The 23,481-nt window shown below is 48.0% G+C and overlaps 1 protein-coding gene across 1 annotated transcript in view; it reads right to left on the bottom strand.

The window, feature by feature from the left end:
• Positions 1-23,481, bottom strand: part of LOC119105419 (otoferlin) — a 283,009-nt gene that overhangs the window by 48,238 nt on the left and 211,290 nt on the right. The window contains exons 16-20 of the mRNA XM_037228883.1: positions 23,269-23,373; positions 13,034-13,149; positions 9,337-9,514; positions 2,854-3,050; positions 1,294-1,488 (exon numbers count right to left, since the gene is read on the bottom strand). Of these exons, the coding sequence (XP_037084778.1) occupies positions 1,294-1,488; positions 2,854-3,050; positions 9,337-9,514; positions 13,034-13,149; positions 23,269-23,373 (791 nt within the window). The remainder of the gene's footprint in view (positions 1-1,293; positions 1,489-2,853; positions 3,051-9,336; positions 9,515-13,033; positions 13,150-23,268; positions 23,374-23,481) is intronic.

Genomic DNA, 23,481 nt, shown 5'->3' with positions numbered 1-23,481 from the left:
GACGACACTGATCTTCCAAAGGTCAAGCAAGATCGTGACCTTAAATTTGTAGTGCCTGCATACTGCCTCTGAGGCGCCCGGACATCGCGATTGCAGTTGTAATATGCATCTAACACAGCTTGCGTGGCCTTGTTTATACTTGCTTTTCATTATGTCACATTATGCATTATGATTATTTTGCAAACCACTGCAGGGCTCTGAAACCTCGTTTGACCTGGCACATTCTTTAATTTGGTTTGAGAGATGTCATCTGAAAACGTTCGTTATATTGCGTTGATTTTTTTTAAAACTCGCATCATAATAAAATTAGGCCTATTATATGACAGATCGTTAGCTTATCATAAGCGATGCGTCGCATCTCTTATCATAGACAGAATAAACACAGATTAAAGGAATGATCCCACTCCCGTTCCGGGGCCTGTTCCAAAATCCACTGAGTTGAACGATTGGGCCCAGCAATCGCTCGTAATGCCATCCAACTGCGCCTCGACATCGTGCAAAACACAATATTGGTAAATATGTGCTATTGATCTTCCACTCTATAACTTTGGATTGCAGCTGCCGACACAACGAACACCAGCGGACCATATTGACTTTTTATTAGCTCGAAGGTATTTGCAATAAGCTCCCATTGTCAGCGTCATAAGCCTTGAAACATCTCGTGAGTTTTGCTGCATACCTTCATAAAATATCCATCTTGAACGCATAAAGCCAAAGCCAGATTAGCTGTAAGGAAATAGTACTGTGGAAATTGCTTACGGCTGTTTTCTTCAACAGAGATAATCGTATCTGATCAGATAACAGATCTGATATGGCGTACTTTAAAAAATTGAGACCAAGCTGGCCACAAATAGTGATGTTGTGGAGAAGCTGTGCAAACAATGTAAACTAAAGAGGCATTTTGAAAAGTGATACCCATGAGCCCAATCTAGCAATATGGCGAAACGTTAGGACGAATTCTCTTTTCAATTATATTCTGGCAGGTAATTGCAACAGACGTTTGGAAATATAATGTTACATTCCGGTTTGTGCGCGCCAACATGGCGATGTGTGCGTTTAATTAAATTTGGGTCTTATGACCGGGGATGTTCGTTTATGAGTGTTTTGCGGGTAGCAGTTGTATTGTGCCGTACTCCTTCCCTCTCGCTGAAACAAATCTAAGACCGCTGAAGCTCTCATCCTAAAAAAACAACATTCAGGCTACCACACACCCGTGGGATGTAACGCGAATACAATCGCTGCTAAGCAAGAACAGTGCTCCACACTACATCACCGAACCCCGCCCAGCCTCACCAGCTCCTGCAGGCACCACTGGACACGCTCCTTGTCCAGGCGCGTGCGGCCGCTGGCCGGCGTACTGGACGACCTCATGACGGAGACGTAGCGGCTGCAGTCCGTGCACAGCTGCTCCAGGCACGCCTTGAGGCAGGTCTCTGCCCCCGGGTCCTCCTCCTCCACCATCTCCTGTGCCTCCGACAGACACTCGTCCTGGCGGTGGACAGGCGCCGCGCGCTGAGGTCACCGCTCCAAACGTCACCCTCTGGTGCGAAGGCTGAGGGCCAACAGCGCCGGTGGCCGGAGCCGCAGGGGCAGGAAACCAACAGACCTAGCGTGGACGTTAACAGCAGAAAAAGAACACGGGTCTGCCGCACTACCGGGGGATAAGACGAGTAATACAAGAAATGCCTCTTGTCGATGAGTTTTCAGCGAGGCTCGTCAAGGTCAAAATCAGTGAGTATCATCATTTAGAATTATAGGTGTATCGAGTGCTACGAATTCAGCACGTAACTACGCCCCAGGCTACCCTTTACTTGATCAGGGCAACCAGCTAGCTAAGCTTGAAGCTAAACAGTAATATGGCGCGAAGCGTACCGGCTCTTTCTCCCTCCGTTAGTGTCGCACATGCAAATCGAGCCAGCTCTACAAAGGCTAATAACCGTCGTTATTAGGCTGAGCCGCAGTGATGGGTTCTGGGCTATCTCTCTGCGGCTCGGGATGAGCTGTCCGCGGCAGACATCTCAGCTGTCGTTGGCTAGTGAGCACTTCCAAACCGATTACATTTTGAGCCACCCGAAATCCTCTCCTCATAATTGCGCGTGACTGTAACCAGAACATGGCCTGTGGACAGGCACCAGCTCCTGCCACCAGCTGAGACCCCCTCCCCCTCCCTCCCTGCGGGCAGACATGCCACGACGGCTCCTGACACCATCTGGGACCCCCTCCCCCTGCGGGCAGACATCCCACGACGGCTCCTGACACCAGCTGAGACTCCCTCCCTCCCCGCGAACAGACATTCCACGACGGCCCCTGACACCAGCTGGGACCCTGGCGGACAGACATCTTACGACGGCCCCTGACACCACCTGAACTCCCTTCCCCTAACGATTTCAGCCAGACCCGTAGGCTCAAGGAATGGGGACGGGTTTGAGACAACTTTAGACCACATTTCTGAGCAAGTTCAACGTCAACACTACGGCACCGTAAGGAAAACAACTGATCAAAACAAGCTTTTATTATTGCCTCGTATACCAAACATGGGCGGTCTTCATTATACCAAGAGATGCTGACGACTGTTAAAGTCAAGATATTGATCAAGTATTGAGATATGCAAAGAAAACATTTCGCGTTTCCGGCAGTGGCCATAAGTACTGCATGCTACGCCCAACATTTCTATGGCTTATGCAATGATCACATATATTCGCTTAACCGGTACTCTCAGTATGCTAACGGTAGGTTGCCCCCAGCGCAGGGACTTATAATGCTACCAGGGAGCTCATACGTTAATCTCGCACAGCGGCGACTACTTTAACACACTACACGGCTCGCACCGCACAGCTGGTGGTGCTGTCTCACCAGCTTCTCAGCGATCCTTGCCAGCAGGTTGGAGTGGTACAGCCGGCGTCGGTGGTCGTGCCACACAGAGCGCACGTGTAAGCACGGCTTGTTGTCCCAGTACGGCAGGAAGTAGTAGGTGCGGTCGTAGCTCATGGGCTTGATGGGCGACGAGGTGGACTGGTAAGGCGGCGTGTCTGTTACAATGTTCTCTAGCCCTGTAAGCGGCAGCAGGCGTCATCAGGTGCTGACGGAGAGCTCGCCGCGGTCACCACCGCAACGGCAAACAACTTACGGAGTGTTTGACGACGGTCAGTGGTTTGATGTGTGATATGACGTCAAGGGTATGACACCGCTGAAATACGGAATGACGTTGGTAGACACGGCATTCGTGCATCACGTGCCGGCCGTCCCTGAAGAGCAGTGCATCAATACGCAATAAAGTTGCGGGCATAGCATTGGCTTATAGGAAGCTCGTTGAATTCATGCATTTGCGAATGAAACTCCTTGTGCAAACCATCCTCCAACATTGAAATGAGATGGGTTCCCGATATATTTTATGAACAGGTCAGCCTCCCCGCTATGGAGCAAACTCAAACAGCCTGTTGGTGATGTTATATTTAATATTATGCCTATCATCTTCCTAAAAGCTCTCAAACAGTTACCACATAAAGCCATTGACTACTGTTATTGCCGCGTTACACATCTTTGTGCCGATAAGTAATTGCCCCCTGTAGCCTGCTATTGGAATATCTATCCAAGTGGTCTTAACGGAAGCCTACTGAGCCCTCATTGACCGTCCATAGATAGGGCGTGGTGATGCGATAGGATAAATCATGGTGTTTCAAGGTCAGAATACGGGCCAAGCTCAGACCACTGGTCTACAATAGGTCTAAGACTAGCGTCTAATGTTGGCGGATTTCTCGAACCAGAAGCCCTCTCATATCTGTTAAGCGTTTCCGCCCGGACTGAAACCTAATCAGGTGATGTGCGTATGCATGTACGTGCGTGTGCATGTATGTGACGTGCGTGTGCATGTATGTGACGTGTGCGTGCATGCATGTCATGTGTGTATGTGTGAGCGTATGTATGTGATGTGCGTATGCATGCATATGTGTGAGCATGCGCCCATATGGTATATGTGACGCATATCTGTATCATGATCACCCCAAAAATAATGAACTTTGTCCTGGGAACATATCAAATCAAAAGCACGTTAATGCTTTGGCCAAGCAATCAACGCTAGATCACAATGAACCAGGCTGACATCCGTTGTGGAGAAACTAATCGACCCTTTCTAGAAGCCGTAAATTTCCGGTCTTCCGGCCAGAACTCAGTGATTGGTGCATGAATCTTGGAATCGAGCAGCGCATTTGTTTCCATGAAACCATCCCTTGCTACAGATATCTGACCACTGGCTGCCAATATATATATATATATATATATATATATATATATATATATATATATATATATATATGCATGTTTGATTACAAATCACTGCTAACTCAGCATTGACGACCTTTTTGACGCATCGTTCTAGTTTCCGGGCCTTTGACTTAGCATCATCGTTTAGATTAAAGATGGTTCGCACAAAATTACTCATACGTTCATCGCTCCTTACATTCTGAACGTTTCGAGATCCTATCTCATCATCGGACAAGACTGAATGACACAAGAAATAAGTTTTGAGTTTTAAAGGATAAAAAATCGTGCACTTCTGTTGGAAAACATCTTTTGGTACGGAGAACATAAATGAAGCATAAGTAATTGAAGTAAGACAGAATCCTATTTTCACTTTGATACATATCAGAAACATTCATAATGGGAACGCTGCAAAGGCACAATGAGAACACTATTGGCACAATCACATCAATAGTGCTCACCGCCCACCACCTATGCTCTGTTTATCGTAAGAAAGAACGGAATTAAAGTGCTGCCAACGATTTTGCACGTTTTTTTGCGCGTGGGTCATTATTCGAGTGTGCTGTAGCCCAAAAATTACCGGCATCGTGACCGGCATCACATTGGTGTTGCGGTAATATTTTACGCAGTGAAAAGTTTTTATATTGTTTTACTTGTATATTTCATTGTCTTTTTAGATCTTTATGTGTTTTAGTACCTACTTACCAATGAATGAAAAATCCAATCTAGCGTCTGGAAGCATTCTTGGGGCACAACGTAGGGAAATTGTTTACAATGTGTATCAACATTTTGTCAAAGACCGGGACATGAAGTTGAAGGCGGGAGACGACAACGCCGTCCGGGAGAGTTCATTATTAAGAACAACAGCTGTAACGGGCGTTGGGAAGACTACAGTCTACCGCATACAACGTGAAGCCCAGAATGGTGCCAGACTGAAGTCGCCAAGCCGATCCCGACCAGCTGCAGCAAGACCAAGGGTGGATCTAGATCCGTTCGATGCTTGCGCGATGAGGAGAATGGTACACCAAATGTACATCGACGGAAAACATGTTACTCTGGACACCATCACGGATGCTCTTCACGAACAGCTCGGCGTCACCATGTCTAAATCCACCGCACGAAAACACCTACTCGCGAACGGATTTAAGTACCGAAGGATCGACAAGCGCAAGATCCTGATCGAGAAACCTCATATTGCAGCAACGAGATGCCAGTTCTTGCGGAAGATGAGGAGGCTGCGTAGAGAAGTTCCCGATAGCAAAATCATTTATACCGACGAGACATGGTATAATCAGTACGATATGGAGGACTTGGCGTGGCTGGACGATAGTCAAATTAACGGACGGAAGAACGCCATTGGAAAAGGAAAACGTGTTATCATAGTCCATGCCGGCTCTTCAGAAGGATTTATACCGTGCGCACTTCTCCACCTCAGGACAGATGGCAAGAACGTCGACTACCATACGTCGATGAACGCCGACTGCTACGAGAAGTGGTTCACCGAGTGCCTGCTTCCGAACGTGCCAGAGCACTCTGTGATCATCATAGATAATGCCTCATATCATTCCCGTTTGTGCCAAAAAGTGCCAACTTCTAGCTGGCGTAAAGCGGAAATCCAGGAGTGGTTGCAGCAGGCAGGTGTGACCATCGACGAAGACATGCGGAAGGTGGAGCTGCTGGAGCTAGTCAAGTCCCAGAACCGGAAGAAGGAATATTTTCTGGACAACCTTGCTAGAGATCATGGTCATCGGATCGTTCGCCTGCCACCGTATCACTGCGACTTGAACCCGATAGAGTTAGTGTGGGCACAGATGAAACGCGTGATAAGACGGGGGAACTTGACGGGCGGATGGAGGAGGTGGAGCGGCTGGTGGAGGCAGGTGTCGCAGCTGTCTCTCCAGAGGACTGGAGTAAGTGCTGTGAGCACGTCAAAAGGCTGGAGCAGCAGTACTGGACGAATGACGGGCTGCTAGAAGATCTCCCACCGGTTGTCGTAACAACCGATGATAGCAGCGACTCCGGCACCGACTCCGGCAGCGACAACGATGAATGAGAACAGCATGACACATCGATCATGAGAAGTGATTCCGTTTCGTTCTTTTCAACTGACTTCGTAGCGTTTACGCGGATGCGGCATGTAGTTACGTGTGGGGTGTTTGAGCTGGATGTATTGCACATATATCTGCAGCTGAATGTTCAGCGTTTTGTTGAATACCTTCAAGAAAACTGAGCGAATTAATTTTCTGTGTTTGGGATTTTCCCACGTTATTCATGAAACAGCACCAGTTTGGAGCAATTACCGAATGAAAGTATAGCATAACTTGCTTCAAAGGTAGACACTGAGTTTAGAACGTAAAAATAATTGCCAACGAAAATAACCCCAGTGCCAAAAAATATATATATTTCGACCAACCATATGAACATGAAGTTGCTGCAAGCAATGCAAACATCCAAAACTGCTATTGCTTCGAGAGATCTGCAGTGCTGTCCTGCAGGCCTTCCAGCCAATTTTGTTGAGTTTAAGAAATTTTTAGCGTGATTAGCGAATGCTCGTGACGAATTGATTGACCAGTTTTAATTCCATTCTTTCTTAAGATAAACGGAGCATAATAGGTCAAGAGTTGTGTAAGAATTTGTATGTCTGTTTAGAGCCGGAGAGAGTTCGCTAATGAATATGCTTTCCCAAATTTGATGACGTCTTCTGTCATTGCACGTCCGTAAAATATCAGTGTTGTCTGTCCGTTGTTGTCGTGTCAATGTCATGTCGTGTTCGCGTTGCATGTCGCCCAGAGGTGCCCCGTCACGTAAGTGCATTGTCAGGCGTCGTGAAAGTGTGGATGTGGTCGCACCAACGTGGTATATGAAAAGTTTGCGGCCTTCTGTGTTGCATTTTAATTGATACACTACAATGGCGCATTTTAGTTTGTCGTGTTTGTCTGGGCTGTTTCTCATAAGAAAGTTAGATATTTTGTTATTGCGATAATAGATGGCGATGTCTATTTTGTGGTCGTTTTTGCCTTTCGCATGTCAAGATATTATTTCCCGTAAAGCTTTTTCGTCTTGTTTATGGGCAGATGTCATTTGATTTTGATAATACAGTTTTGACGGTGGGTTGGATGTCTTGTCTTGGTTTGCTGTCAAAGTGTCTTGTCATATGTCGTACTTCGTTTTCAACGTCAGAATTCGAAAACCGTTGAAAGACAAAAAAACGAATCATATCAAATCTAAATATACATATATATATATATATATATATGTATATATATATATATATATATATATATATGTGTGTGTGTGTGTGTGTGTGTGTGTGTGTGTACGTATATACGTGCTTGATTAAAAATAGCTGCTGACTCAGCATTGACGAGTTTTTTGACGTATCGATCTAGTTTCCGGGTATTTGAATTGGCATCATAGTATAGACTAAAGATGGTTCGCACAACATCTGTGACAATGAAAGAGGAAAAATAAGACAAAAAAAACTTGATGGGAAATTATTTCTTGACATGTTAAAGGCAAAAAACGACCACAAAATAGTCAGCGTCACTTGTTATTGTAATAAGAATATATTTAATGTTCTTATGAGACACAGCCCACACAAACCCGACAAACTAAAATGCACCAACGTAGCGTATCAATTCAAATGCAACTTCGAAGGCTGCAAACTTAGTTTCATACACTACATTGGTGTGACCACAACGACACCCTCACAACGCCTGACAATGCACTTACGTGACGGGGTACCTCTGGACGACATGCGACACGAACACGACATGACATTGACACGACAACAACGGACAGACAACGCTAACATTTTACGGACGTGCAATGACTGAAGACGTCTTCAAATTTGGAAAAGCATATTCATTAACGAACTCTCTCCGGCCCTTAACAGATAGACAAATCCTTGCACAACTCTTGAACTATTAGGTGGTGGGCGGTGAACACTATTGATGTGATTGTGGCAATAGTGCTATCATTGTGTCTTGGTATTGTTTCTTATATGCATCAAAGTGAAAATGAAAATTCTGTCTTACTTCAATAAGTCGTGCTTCAGCTATGTTTTCCGCACCAAAAGATGTTTTCCAACAGGAGTGCACAATTTTTCAGTCTTTGAAACTCAAAACTTATTTATTGTGTCATTCAGTCTTGTCCGACGATGAGATAGGATCTCGAGACGCTTAGAATGTGGGGAGCGATGAACATACGAGTAATTTTGTGCGAACCATCTTCAATCTAAGCGCTGATGCCAAGTCAAAGGCCCGGAAACTAGAACGATGCGTCAAAAAGCCCGGCAATGTTGAGTCCGCAGTTATTTTTAATCAAACATGTATAAAATACTGGATTCTGCCAAAATATTACTATATATATAAACCATAATCACAATCACAATTAAATATATCATTATCACTTAATTTTCGGTAAATTTAGCATGCCCTTGGCCGCTCTCACAGCACCATCATCAAGGCCAGCTCACCAGCACAGACCTGCGCGTTTGTATGTTTTACATTATCACAACCAACACCAGTTCACCGACAATTCAGGCTTACCCGCATATGGTCAGTCAAGAAAAGTCTTCCGAACACCATCAACCAAACACTGCAGTTGGCGCACAGCTACTCCAGGCACGTCTATCACACACGCTTACCTGCAGTCCTCCCTGAGCTATCACACACGCTTACCTGCAGCCTCTCCTGACCTATCACACACGTTTACCTGCAGTCACTCTTGACCTGTCACACACGCTTACCTGCAGTCTCTCCTGACTTGTCACGCACGCTTACCTGCAGTCTCTCCCGACCTATCACATAGACTTGCCAGCAGTCCTTCCTGACCTACCACACCGCCATCATCGTCGACCCGCTGTCTACGCGCGTTACTGGAAGCCCTCCCCTTCAACTTTCCGCCGTCATCGTCGACCCGCTCTCTGCGCGCGTTACTGGAAGCCCTCCCCTTCAACTTACCGCCGTTATCGTCGACCCGCTCTCTACGCGCGTTACTGGAAGCCCTTCCCTTCAACTTACCGCCGTTATCGTCGACCCGCCCTCTGCGCGCGTTACTGGGAGCTCTTCAACTTACCGACGTCATCGTCGACCCGTTCTCTGCGCGCGCTGGGGTTGTGGCCGTCCATCGTGTTGCCGTCGTTGCCGACGCTCAGCTCAAAGTGGATTGGTTTCTCGCCCAGCCGGCGGGGAATCATGGTGGCCTCCAGGATCGAGGCGAACAAGAAGAACTCCTCCAGCTTGCCCAGCTGGCTCTGCTGGAGCAGACACAGTACGTGTGCGCATCGAGCGGGCTCGGTTCACTGACGCTTGCACTACGGCGGGACTGGAGAAACGGCCGCGTTCAGCCCCACTCAACGATGTGACAACGCGCTGTTTTCGGCACCGACATCTGCTCAACCTTCAGATGAGATGCATAAACCTCATCGTCACTTCGTTGGCCCCGCGCCAGCTTATGACTCGGTTTTCACCGAAGTGTGTGGGTGAAGCTCTGCTCCTACATTCATAAGTCGCTCAAGATGGTGGGGCAAGATTTAGATTGCAATCTGCATGGTTGTGCATATTGCATGCAGTATTACGGCTGGCGGTGATTGAGCCTAAATCTGGCACTCGGCAAGGATACATTACGTCTGTTTCATGGAAATTATTCCACCCACTAGCAACTTTGAATGCACTGTGCTGAAATCGGCAGGCCGAATATCAAAATTTTAGTGGCGCGTCTTTAAGTTAACAACTTAGACAACTTGTCGAAAGGTCGCATAACTCTAACTCGTAATAAGGTCCGGCTCAGACACCTCAGAAAAAGTGCCTTGCCTTTCTCAAGATGAAGATCCAACCAAAAGTTTTGAATGTCGAAATTTAATCCATTCCAACCAAATTACGCGCGGAAAGTTCGATTAGAGCAAGGTACATGCAGCCTGGTCAGTTATGAATGGGCTGTATGTGTTCGGTGCTCGCTTTTGTGCGATCCATGTTCAGAAAAATATAATCGTGCACGGTATTTGCATGCGAAATTGATGTGTCTCCCGAAAAGATAACAATAAACTCTTCAGAGTCTCGGCATTCATAACTGTCGCAAAACTTGTTCGTACTACAACTGTGGCTCTATTTCTGTGTGGATTCCGTCCACTAGGATTACCCAAGTGGGTCCTTCAGCTCATCTAGCATCTTAGAATCCATTCCATGATCATCCGGACAAGAATGCCAAATGCTTGAGATCTATAACCAGTTACGTCGGGACCACGGTTATATGGTCTATTTTATATATGCGATAAAAATGACAAAAAATTGAAAGCGACACCAAGACTAAATTTTGATTCAAGTACACAGAAACGTAAGTCACCATGAAGGTAATGTGCCTCCTATCTGGTCATGATGTGAAGGTGCCATAAGTCGCCCAAATATTTAGCAATTAAATTGAATGTTTTGATACACCGCTTCCATAAGATGATCCACAAATCATGTAATTGTCATGGAAAGAACTAATGAGTTAAGCCTGATCCCGGCAAACTCCCAAACTTCTTGTCGTTTTTGTTAACAAGAGATGGCATGGTTTTCAAAATGTCAACCAATGTCCAGAACCCCAGTAACAAAAGTAAGTACAATATTTACCTCAAAGACGGCTATTGAAGTCCACGAAAGTGCAACAGTACAAAGACCAGACTACATAGACTATATACTACAAGGCTATATAATGAGATATGCTATATCTATCGTGTTATAAAATCGGGACCTGGGCACTTCGTTCATGTAGGAGAATTAACACGCGCCCGGGCGGCCGGTTGAATACCCTTCACTCGGGTGGAGGTCAATATGACCCAACTAAGATGTCAGAAGCTAAGAGAGTTACGGACATAAAATTACCACAGTATGTCGGCCTGTACCTGAACTCATTTGTTTCAAAATTCAAGGTTCCTAGTTTATAACCTTCGGGTCAAATAGGGTCAAACGAGGTCAACTACAAATTGATGTTCAAAGTGACCCAGACCTTCTCATATAACCACCGTAAACCTAGATACCTAGAAAAAGGTCACTGGCGTTCATTCAAGTTCAGTGATGTTTTTATCTTTTTCAGGTCATGGTGACCAAAATTATACAAGGCTGTTTTGCTTCTTGCATTTGAACAAGCGCCAAGGATTGCGTTAGACAGCATGTTCCCAAAATCAAAATGTTGACCTGGGTAATTTTAGGTCGATGAACAATTCCGATCTTTAAGAAGTCCACGAAAGACGCATAATTCGGTGCCTGTCATCAATGCATTTGAATTGAGCACCAGAAACTGCCCCAATACGGCAAGATCTAGAGTAAAAAAGAGGTTGGCTTTGGCATTGGTCTGATCTTCATTACCTGAAGCTAGGTCAATGAGTTTGTTTCCATTCACTTGTTTTGCCGTCTAAGAAACTATCTCAAAGATGCACGACTTCGTCTAATAATCTGTTCTTGCATCAGATTGAACGATTTCTTAGAAATTGTCTCCGCTGAGTCCATGGCCTGACCTTGACCTGCCGCAGGTTAACATCCTTACATGGCACATCTACATTTGTCAAACGATGCACTAGCTATTCAATCGCCTACATCTATGCGCCGCGCCATGCGGAATTATTCCGGAAAAACCTTCGGGGGGGGGGGGTCCACTTGAACCATCCCACACGAGCGCGTGTTAAACGGAATGTTTCACATTTATAGATATTCAAGCAAGCACCACAGATGATGAGACAAGCTCACTTATATGTATTGCAATGCTTTTGAAGTAAAAAAGACTGCTCTAGACAACACAATTATCTGCTAAGTAAGTGTGCCGCTCAATGCGTCATGGTTGAACAACATCATAGTACCTCGTACAAATTGACAGCCGGTTGACGGCGGATATATCTGGAAATCGTAATCACGAACGCCAAATACGAACGCCTCGACAATTATCGTTTATTGGCCTTCATCGCCGCATGGCTTATGGAATGGCAGGCTCTGAATGACGTCATTAAGACGTCGTGAATGCCACGATGACGATGAAATACTTTCTTCGATAAACCCTTCCCCATTTTCGCAATTATGTAGCTCAGAAACCAGAGAGACTTAGATCTTCCGAAGGGCAGGATTGTGAACAGCACCGGAAGGTCCTCAAGGTGGTTATTTCAGTTAAAAACCCCCTATAACTGTGGAGCACTCCCTCAAAGTGTCATCGTCCCGTGTCATTCACGTGTCGTCCCACATCACGTCTAATGCGTCCAAAGTTTTGCCCTCAAATAGGTTTTCTGTTTGACGTCCATTACCTGCTAAGCACATTAGACACATTTTTCGGACATGCTTTGAGTCACCTCAGAGAGTAATCTTTTATTTCCACGACGTTTCCAGGCTTTTGGGGAATACCGTAAATAACAGATAGGTGAAAAAGCCAGGAATTTCCAGATTGTCCACAAAATGGTGCGGAGACCACGGTCTAAAAAAAAAAAAACGTCGAGGAGCTTTCGCCCATCAAGACAATGCCACAAATATCCTTAATCCCTAAATACCCTAAATCCCATCAAAACGAATTCCACTAAATCCACTTTCCACTTAATCAGGCAGCAATTGTGCCTACCAACACCTACCCCAACGACAATGCCACATGAGACATTAATGGAGTGTTCTGTCCACCTCATCGCTGCCCGGTAGCTGGCCCCGGCCGGAGCTCATCGTCGCCGGATGGCCGGGCTCGCCAGAAGTGTCCAGCAGCTCCCGCGGCCGCCCGGACGACCCCTGACCTCTATCAAACGGTGCGCCGGCGACCTCCTGACCTCTATGACGGCGGGCGCCGGCTCGACCTCGACTTCTGACGGCGCCGGCTCCACCACATCAGTGACGTCAGTCCTCACGGAGATGAGCAGTTGGGCCCGGTAGCTGATCCCCTCGCCTGGAGATCGATGGTATGGGTGAGACGGCATGGCAACCGACTTCAGTTACCTCTTCTGTCGCCACCGTGCCGTGATGGAGAAGGTACAAAGGGACATCTGGCATGCGTCACACGCTCAGAACACGTTTGGGATTCCACAAGGATGGATGATGACGCTTTGATCAAGATAACCTGCAAGTACACACACACACACACACACACACACACACACACACACACACACACACACACCACACACACACACACACACACACACACACACACCACACACACACCACACACACACACCCACACCACACACACACACACACACACACACACACACAACACACACACACACACACACACACACACACACACACACACCACACACACACACACACACCACACACACACACACACACCACACACACCACACACACACACACACACACACACACACACACACACACACACGACACACACACACACACACACACACACACACACACACACCACACACACACACACATATATATATATATATATATATATATATATATATATATATATATATATATACATATATATGTTTGTGTGTGTGTGTGTGTGTGGTGTGTGTGTGTGTGTGTGTGCGCGTGTGTGTGTGTGTGTGTGTGTGTGTGTGTGTGTGTGTGTGGTGATGCACATCATACATGTGTGCATGCGTGTTTATATGTATGTACAGCGTATGTATGCACTTCCATCCCTTTAGCGATGTCGGGGGATAAGATATGGACAAGGCAGGCGGGCAAGGGGTCTTGGACAGCTTCAAGAAAATCAATCTTGTGGCTTTGAATAAAAAGAAACTAGCAAAGAAGGCACGGAATCGCTAGCTCGAGGATGGGCATACCATCATTCGGTTACCCCTGCGTCTCGTGAAGCCTCAACATCAACCATACGGCGGGGCCTGTATACGACTGATATTAACCTGAGGTTTTCCATCACTTCCTGTAACGTTCCTAAGCCCTTGCTGAGAACCCCATTCCCAATTCCCTAGAGGATCCGACGCCACAGCTGGGACGTTTGCGTAGTTATGCTAGGCGCATCATAACGCGCATTTGTACCTGCGCGATATATTGTATCGTATCTATGAATATATAGATGCATATATATGCATATACATCTATATATTAATATGTACATTATATATATATAGACATTTGTATCTTCGTAGTGAATGTTTTTCACTTATGTACAAAACTAAAAACATATTGGATTTGTATACGAACAATTAACAACGACGCGGAAGCCACCCGGCTTCACAGTTGTGAGTAGTCTATCGTGTGGGGGAGCTCGCTGTTGCTCAGCAACCATGCAGTGCCATGTTATCGACTGTGCCGTTGCAAGGCTCGTTAACACGGCGGATCCGGCGATGAATGGGCAAGACTTGACATGGTTGCATGGAGGAACGGGCTTAAATCGTTCGTGCGTAATCGTTTGCGCACGGATTGTAATCGTAATCGTTTGCGAGCGGATATGAACTTCGAGGATAATTTTGTAGGCTAACGTCACGACAAAGGTCCCTTCCATCGGTCGCACACTTGCAGGGTGGAATGAATGACTCGGCCCACAGCGACAACTTTCCCGGCAGTTGACGGAGCTTAGGCCCCTCCCACCGGTCCGCCGAAGCCGAAAGACTGCACCGCGGTTTGTGAAATATATATATATATATATATATATATATATATATATATATATATATATATATATATCTGCCGTCGGACGTCGTTCGGCCATGTTTCAGAATCACCACAGGCATGCTGTATTTAGTTTTCAGGTCCGACATAGTTCCGAAAATTGTCTGCAAAAAAGAAAATGATATAACAGGACGTTTCACGCCTGCAAGAAACCGTAGTACGAACAAAGATCACCCAAGCGCTGCATGAAAAACAGGGACATGGAGGATCTTCGGCACACGGCGAGGTAAGTAGAAGCAGGTTCGTAGTAAATGTAAGTAAGTAACCCAATTAATAAGGGGCGGATGTGATTCAGGAATACCGTTACTATCGACACTCGTCTTCAATTTACCACTGGCGTATTAGCATTGCATTGGTGCTTACTAACAAAGGAAGATGCAGGGTGCATTTGTAGCTGTTTCCGTGGGTATTGCTTTCAGGGGCATATGCAGTCATTCGGAATGGGGTGGGGGGGGGGGGGAGGGAATAAAGAATATTCACTGGAAAAAACATTCGAACGCTTTGCAGGTTCGTAAAATGCATTGCGTACCTTATAAGATGACCACACGCTTGCCATGCGTCCAGTTTCACGTGTCCTTGTTCATATACTCAATGCTATAATTTTTTATTGTTGATTATTCTTCGCACGCACATCACTGCGCGATAAAACAGAGAGGGGCGTGCATCTCGATATGGCTCTGTACCCCCACCCCACCCCACCTCAATTAAGTACGCCAGTGAATGAAATGATTACCTTAATCATACGAAAACCCTCTAGCCCGCACACAGCCTTGCCGCCCCACCATTTTCTGCCGTCGTCCAGCGAGTCTTGCCGGGCAGTGCGGTGACCGGCCGGCGGCCGGCCAATTTCAGGGCGGCGGTCAGTTGTGCACTGCCAGCAGCAGTCGCCCAGCAGCGCCAGCTCATGAATGACGAGCTTGATTTATCGCATGGGACGCCGATAAATAAGCAGTCCAGTCGGACTCGGCCGGGCGGCCCGACCGGTAACGGCACATACTTCATCATAGGACGCCGGCCGTAACCCCGATGGCGGCCACCGGCCAGACCGGAGCTTATACACCCCTCTCTCCCGCTGCTGTGCACTGGAGCTAGAGCCGGTCTAGTCAACGCAAGCGGCAGCGGCTGCCACACCACCGGTTGACGATTCATAAGGTAGAAGTGTGGAGGAGGATAGTGAGCAGTGCAGAGGTTTTAAAGTAAACGTTCCACATTTGAAGGTATTGAAGCAAGCATAAGACATGATGCAATCGGCTCTCTCAAAACTATTGACATACTTATAGTGGAAAAGACTGCTCTAAGACAACGCAAGTTGTCTGTTTAGTAAATATGATCACCATTACCCTCACTGTTTGATTATGTCATTGCAGTTCGCACAACGATGATTGGGAGCCAATAGACGGCCGTTACATCTGGAAAACGCGCTCATGAACGCCAGATATGAACAACTCGACAATTATATTTTTTCTTGGCCTTGATCGTCACATGACGAATGAAACGGCAGGATTTTAATGGCGTTATTGTGACGTCATGGATGCCTGGATGACCTTGAAATAGTCTGCACGAAATAGTCTGTACATTTTCGCGGGCGTGTGGCTCAGATTCTAGAGGACCTTCAGGTCCTACGTAAGGAAGGGCTTTGAACTGCACCGAATGACCTTCAAGGATGGATATTTCAGTTCAAAACGCCAACAAATGTGAAACACTCGCTTAAAGGGGCATTTTTATCAGACAGACCCCAGGCGCCATGCTAAATTGCAGGCCCTGTGTGGTACGTGCTCCCAGCTCCCTTGTACCATAAGAAATCTTGAGCTATTACTCTCGGGCACCGCTGAAAAAAAATGTTCTCGGGGTGAGTCGGCGAGCTGTAGATGACAATGCTCAGTATGGCATGGTACGTTGTCATGAATGTCTTCCCGGAAAGCTACATCAATGCTTCTATTGATATTGGGTCTGATTGGAGATCCATCCGTGATAGAACCTGCGTAATTGCTTCCGCTTTGTGCCTGTCGAGGTAAAGAATTAACTGAATGGAGTAGATCCAACGGTGTGCTTTGTGAAACAATATCAGGAGAAGGGCCATTGCGGCTAAGAGCGTTCAACGTCTTTTCGGTTGCTTAGCAACGCTCAAACGCTGCAACCACAAATGTGATGCATAGATGCACCCAAGTAGCACTGTGCGAGTGCTCTAAAGGAAGGTCGGCTAACGCAAGGCTCTATCTACCATGCGCGGTCATCTGGCGATTTGACCGCTAAGTCACGTGGTCCCGTGACGTCATTGGTTGCTCATAATGTCGGTTTGGTAGATGCACTGCGAGGTGAGCATGAGCCGCCTGACCGAACAAGAGTTGACATCAGTGGGATAAGTGGCGCTGTGACGCCTCTTAAAGGGTGATAGGGGGTCTCAGCCGACAGACCGGGACGGCAGCTAAGCGACCGAGCGGGCCGCGGAAAGCCAACTGTATAGGATGTTCGAGCAAACAAGACCAATGTGGTGGGCCCCTGAACGATCGGGAGTGCTCCGGTAGGTTAACATATAGGGCTCCGACCAAAGCACAGGGCTTTGTGAGCACAAACACGGGAGGAAGTCATGGCCAATCTGGAAGACTCCTGAACGATCGATTTCCTTGGCAGATCAACATACATATGATCCCCGACAATAGTGCAGAGTCCTCCGAGCAAATACAAAGTGCCCAACACCGATGCGGCAAGCTTCTGTGGGTTCAAAGGTGCCCGGGGAGGTTAACAGAAAGGACACCGACAACAGCGTAGGCCTTCCTAGCAACTGCGAAAAGTTCAAGCGCAACATGAAAGGCTCCTTAATGATTGAAGCGCCCCGGTTAATGGACATATAGGGTCACCGTCAACAGTGTCGGGCCCTTCGACGGCGTCATGAGCCCTAAACCCTCCCCAGTCAACGATTCTCTCAATCAACGAAAAGTTACTGTTGTCTGCTTAACGACTTTTAATGTTCGATTGGAGCCCTTCCTGGTGGCCTGCAGGCCGAAAACAACCATTGTTTTGTGTGCATGTTAAAGGGGGTGTTTCACATTTGCATTTGGTTTTGAACGGCGACATCAGTTTGAAAGACCAACTATTGACGTTCATAGTCGTGCCCTTTTGAAGACCTAAACCCCTCTTGTTTCTGAGCTTGACGGCCGCGAACTTCCGCATTCGCGAGCTTGTACGAACAATTTCGTTCAGACCATTTCAAGGTCACCAAGGCATCATTACGACATAGAACGTCATGTGAATACAGCCACCCCATTGGCTATGTGGTGCTCGTGGTAAAAAAATATGATCGTCGAATCATTCGTGCCTGGCGTTTACGTCACGACTTCTGGCATTAACGGAACCCAGTTGACCCTCAGCCGTTGTATTGTGTTCAGTGTAAGTTTCGGACACGATTTGATTATTTCGCGCTTTGGATTACAGCCCTTTTGACCAGTGGAGACCATTTCAGGGCCATGGAATGGAGAAGAATGGGTAATGGTGGAACAGGACCGCATGCATCTGGGAGCCCACCCGCCGAGACCTAGCCCACACGGGGACCACAGGGGGAAGGGAAGGCAAAACTCCAAATCTTTACTGAGAACTGAGCTAAGCGTGTGCAAGCGCGCAGTGTTTGTGTGTCGTGAGGAAACATCGCATGTTCTCAATATTTTGTGTTCACATATGACTGTCAACGTTCAGAAACATAGGTATTAACAGATGTCCTATATTTGAAAAGGGGGGTCACTTGCCCCACTATTTACATACGCCCATGTTTCTAGTAGATACATCCTGCACTGAAAACCCTCCAAGGTGATATCGGGCCGTTGGATTCTGTCAGTGCCTGTCTAAATCCGACCACATATGTCGATTATTACACGGTTCGTTTTGGAAGAATCCTAACTTTGTCATATCCATCAAGACGGGAGACGATCTTGACATCTGAGGATTCTTGGTGTTGGCTCTCGAGCAGATATATCAAAGGATCTTGACTTTGCAAAAAAACAAAAATAAGCCGATATTGAGGCTCTCAGGTTCTAACCCCGGGGCTCTCAGCTGAAGATCACTACAGATCTCTACGAAGCTTACATAAAATCTTCACAGATGCACCTTAGGCTCAGCGCGAGATTCTCAAAGCGGAGCTCACTACACCAGAAAATACTTAGGTTTATAGAACATTAAATAGCATGGCCCATTTCAAACGTCACCATTGCCATGGTGTGTCTGGGTGCGAGGGATGCAAAGGCATCAATAGCAGGCAACTCGCGACTGAGACGCTGGGCCGGGGCAGCCGTGCGGCCAAGCCAAATTACCCCGGCCTCATTCGTCCTCAGTGACGCCGGGCCTATCCACGACGCACTGATCCGCAAAGCTGCCAGCGAAGCAGGTTCGGCGCGGCTGCGGCGGTCAGCGCCGGCTTGACCCGGCCACTCACCGCCTTCCCGGAACGCCCGCAGCACGGCGCGCCACAAGACGTAAGCGTCGCGCCCCGAGCGTCGCTAGCGGCGGCCACGGATCCGGGACAGTCGGTGGAGCGCGTCGAGGCGCGGCGGCGAGCACGGCCCTCCAGCCGAGGCGTGGTGGCGAGCACGGCCCTCCAGCCGAGGCGCGGCGGCGAGCACGGCCCTCCAGCCGAGGCGCGGCGGCGAGCACGGTCCTCCAGCCGGCGCCGCCAGATGGCGCGGTAGCCAGGCCAGACGTGAGACGGAAACGATTGACTGTCAGAGATCGCGCCAGCCGGATCTTCCAATGAAAATCGGAAGTAAAGTCCCCGATTTTGTTTTCCAGAAAAGAATGTGTGGTCAATGGCATGTGAGTGTCAAGGATGTCAATTACAAGCAGGAAGTAGGAGGGAGTGAGCAGAGCGAGTATGTGAAAAAGCCTTTGGGGGAGGAGGAGGGGGAGTAAGACAGACACAGAGAAGGATCTGGAACGGTCGTAATTCGGTGAGGATAACATTCGTTGACGACGTTACAAGCCACGTGACCTGACGTAAGAGTGGCATACAAATCAGAACGTCGCACGCGCGTAGACCACGGCCGCGAGATTCAGACTGGAGCTGTCAGTTGTGGTGCTGTTCTTTCGGTGAATTATTATTTGGACAAATAGCATCGTTGAGAAAATTTTGCGAAGGTGCAAATTAAGTTATACTGAAATACTAGCATCACAAATTCAAGAAACCTTCAAATTTGAAGATCTGGGACAAGCATAAGGTGTGATGAAAAAGCTCACCTGTAACTAGTTGTAGGCTATTATGTGCAAACTGCTTGAAATACCAAGATTACACGTCTTACAAAAACATGGTGTCCATCACGTCATCGTATTATGACGTCATGGAACGTATTTGTGATGTCAGATCCGCTGCCCGAATTGCCGCATCAGAGTTGCCGCTGTAGCGAACGGCGTGGCACACTTCCGATACCTCAACACACACTGCAAGGTGGCGGTTGGTTATGCGTGTGAACCCAACGTGCGAGTGTATGCGCACGTGTTTTAACCTTTACCTCGCGGTCTTCTTGTACATTTTTCGTGACAGAATCTTTCTTACGTGCATAGACCATTTTGGTTGAGGCCCTATTCTTAAGTTATTTGATGGTGAAACGCGGCTCGCTTTCGACCATCCGCCGTTGTATTATCTTCCCTGCGCAATTCCTGGCATCCTGGCAAACATCCTGCTTGTCGCGGCAGGCTGCATGCGCCAGCCACAAATGGACTGAAGGGCCCCATGGTGGAGGCCTCCGTCCGAAGGCCAAGTGCACGCCCCGCAGAGGGATCCCTGCGCGGGCTTTGTCTCGAGTGGGTCCTCGGGCGCATGCAGTCCTAATCCCTAGGCGCATGTAGTCCCGCCTAACCGTCACCCATTTTTATTCATCCCATGGCACTGAAATCATCACCACAGGTCAAAAGGGCCCTAATCCAAATAACCACGTCTTTACATGCAACCAGCAGCGAAATGTGGCAGCGAACCAATTGGTGGCGCGACGGGACGAACAGGGGGGGGGGGGGGGGGGGGGGAGGGGCACTCCTGCAGGAGAGCGGCGCCGGAGCTGGCAGCCGTGGGCGATATTACTACAATGCTCGTAAAGTTAAATGCATCTGTAGTGTGTGTGTGTGTGTGTGTTGTGGTGTGTAGGTGTTTGTGGTGTGTTTGGTGTGTGTGTGTGTGTGTGTGCGTTGCGTGCGTGAGTGCGTGCGTTGCGTGCTGCGTGCGTGAGTGCGTGCGTGAGTGCGTGCGTGCGTGCGTGCGTGCGTGCGTGCGTGTGTGTGTGCGTGCGTGTGTGTGCATGTTTGTGTGTGTGGGTGTGGTGTGTGGTGTGTGTGTGTGTGTGAATGTGTGTGTGTGTGGTGTGTGTTTGTGTGTGTGTGTCTGTCTGTGTGTGTGTGTGTGTGTGTGTGTGTGTGGGTGTGTGTGTGTCTGTGTGTGTGTGTGTGTGTGGTGTGTGTGGTGTGTGTGTGTGTGTGTGTGTTGTGTGTGTGTGTGTGTGTGTGTGTGTGTGTGTGTTGTGTGTGTGTGTGTGTGTGTGTGTGTGTGTTGTGTGTTGTGTGTGTGTGTGTGTGTGTGTGTGTTGTCATCTGTGCGTGTCATTGCGTGCCAAATGACAACGGGCTGTGCGTAGTCTGTGCTGGGAATAGCGGCGATAGGCGGACATATGGACAGAGAAAGGAAGAGAAAGAACGGCGAACCGCAATGGCTGATGTATTTAGATATACGTGCACCCTTGCACGATTATGGATGGTGATGTGGGCCACTTAACAAATGATTTGATCGTTTTTAAACACATATGGTGAGTCACGCAACACCGAGAGCGGGAAGCTGCTATCAGATCGGTGTGTGGGCCAGCTTGGAGAGACACGGCGAGTGTTATCGCAATCGTCAGCAGACTCTTGCTGTAGTTGTGCATGCCGTTTCATAATAGCTTCTGTCACAGCCGATCGTGGCGACAGAGGCATTACCCATGGACGGCTAGCACAGGGACGCAATATTCGATACAGTACGATAAATATTCCTCAGTACTTTTGGACTGGCAAGCTAGCGTAATATTATCATGATTCTCGCAACTCGTGGGGTGTGAGAAGCTCACACGAGCCATTCATCCAAGCCTCGTTTAGCAGGCACCCTGCTTCCAGTCACCCAACGTCTGTATGCTCCGCAAAAGAATGTTCTTTTTAAGCCAAATGAAAAACGTACATGCGACGTAAGGTTTCCTATCACTCACAACGTTTTCAACATTTACAGCCAGCTCCGTCAGGACGGTCAGGCACGCTGAGTCATCAGCACGTCTGGGGCATGGGCTGGTACCAGCATCGTTCTTCCGTACTGGCATGAGCGCGTCAGTCCTGTTACGGACAGCAGGGACTTGCCAGCATTCTGCAGGCGAACGGCAATCCAACCAGTCATAGCTAACCGACCCATTCATCCAACAAACTAACAAGGGGAAGTAAACTGCATGCGCGTTACTTCGTATAAAGCAAATATTTCATGTATGGACTGATAAGAAATGCAGAGACTGGCGCGCCCGTTGATTTGAAACTGTGATCGTCACCAGCCGACGCACAAGCGCTTCTTTCGTCACTGTCCGGGGCACGTCCACTAGCTTCTACCAGGCCCTGGTTGGCAATGGAAGTGACCGATGTCAGGGACGCTGAGCCGGAAACCATTCCAGCCACTATAAACCCTCAGAATGAATGGGTTCAGAGTCCCTACCGCACATATATGGCGAAGCGGGCTGATTGGACGGATGTCCGAGCCTGATGACCTCAGACTGGCCTTCGGGACGGAGGGGGAACGGGATCGACCGTGCTTTCCGGGCTCCCGCAGGCCCATCCATCCCTGAGTCGAGGTACTCGTAACGTGCGCCTTGTGTTGCGACGCAGTAAACGAGAGCAGAACAGATGAAAAACGGTGGCAAGGTCGCCTGACTGATCTCATGCTTTTTCGACGTTGTTTTCTTCACGGTGAAAAATTGTTGCAGTGTTGGCCTTAGCGCAAGCCCTATGAGAGGCAAGAACGCCATATTTTCATTGTGGCCATGGGTGTAGCCCTACCTCTGAGACTGGAGGACAAAGCAGGATTGGAGGAGTCAAACTAAATCCTGAGGGAAAGCCTGGTTTGAATATGATACTTCGAATAGGAAGTGCCTTCAACGGACAAAATTTGGGCGGCCAGAGTCCCATGGTGGGAAATTCGAGCGAAGCATGCTAGGGTATGTGTACATTACACGTACAAGCCTTTGGCCGAAGCGCTTTGGTTAACGGCGCTTAGGGAGTCAATAGTGTTGTGGATAACGCATCTGCGTAACCACTGTTTGTCCGGGAAGGCGGAGGTACGGGGTTCGAAACCCCGCTGTGCCCGCCTTCCCCGTCGGGGTGAGAGGCAGGCGGCGCCACATAGCCCCATCAGTTTGCTTCTCACCTATTCCGTTATTGAGTGATGAATGCTCGTCGAATCCCGGGAACATGTAGTCGCGAGTAGAACCATACAAGTGAACAAAAGCAGGTCCGAAGGTAGGGAGAAAACCTGAAACCAGATGTGCCGTACAATAGCATAGCTGCTGTATGCATGTAGACAGCAGCTGCATGTATGCGCGCAAAATGGATACTAATCTTAAGCGTCTTAACCTTAATA

Source organism: Pollicipes pollicipes, unplaced genomic scaffold (genome assembly GCF_011947565.3).
Source record: "Pollicipes pollicipes isolate AB1234 unplaced genomic scaffold, Ppol_2.1 Scaffold_6138;HRSCAF=7277_pilon_pilon_pilon, whole genome shotgun sequence".
In the NCBI taxonomy this organism is placed as follows: domain Eukaryota; kingdom Metazoa; phylum Arthropoda; class Thecostraca; order Pollicipedomorpha; family Pollicipedidae; genus Pollicipes; species Pollicipes pollicipes.
This window is presented reverse-complemented; position numbering and strand designations above follow the sequence as displayed.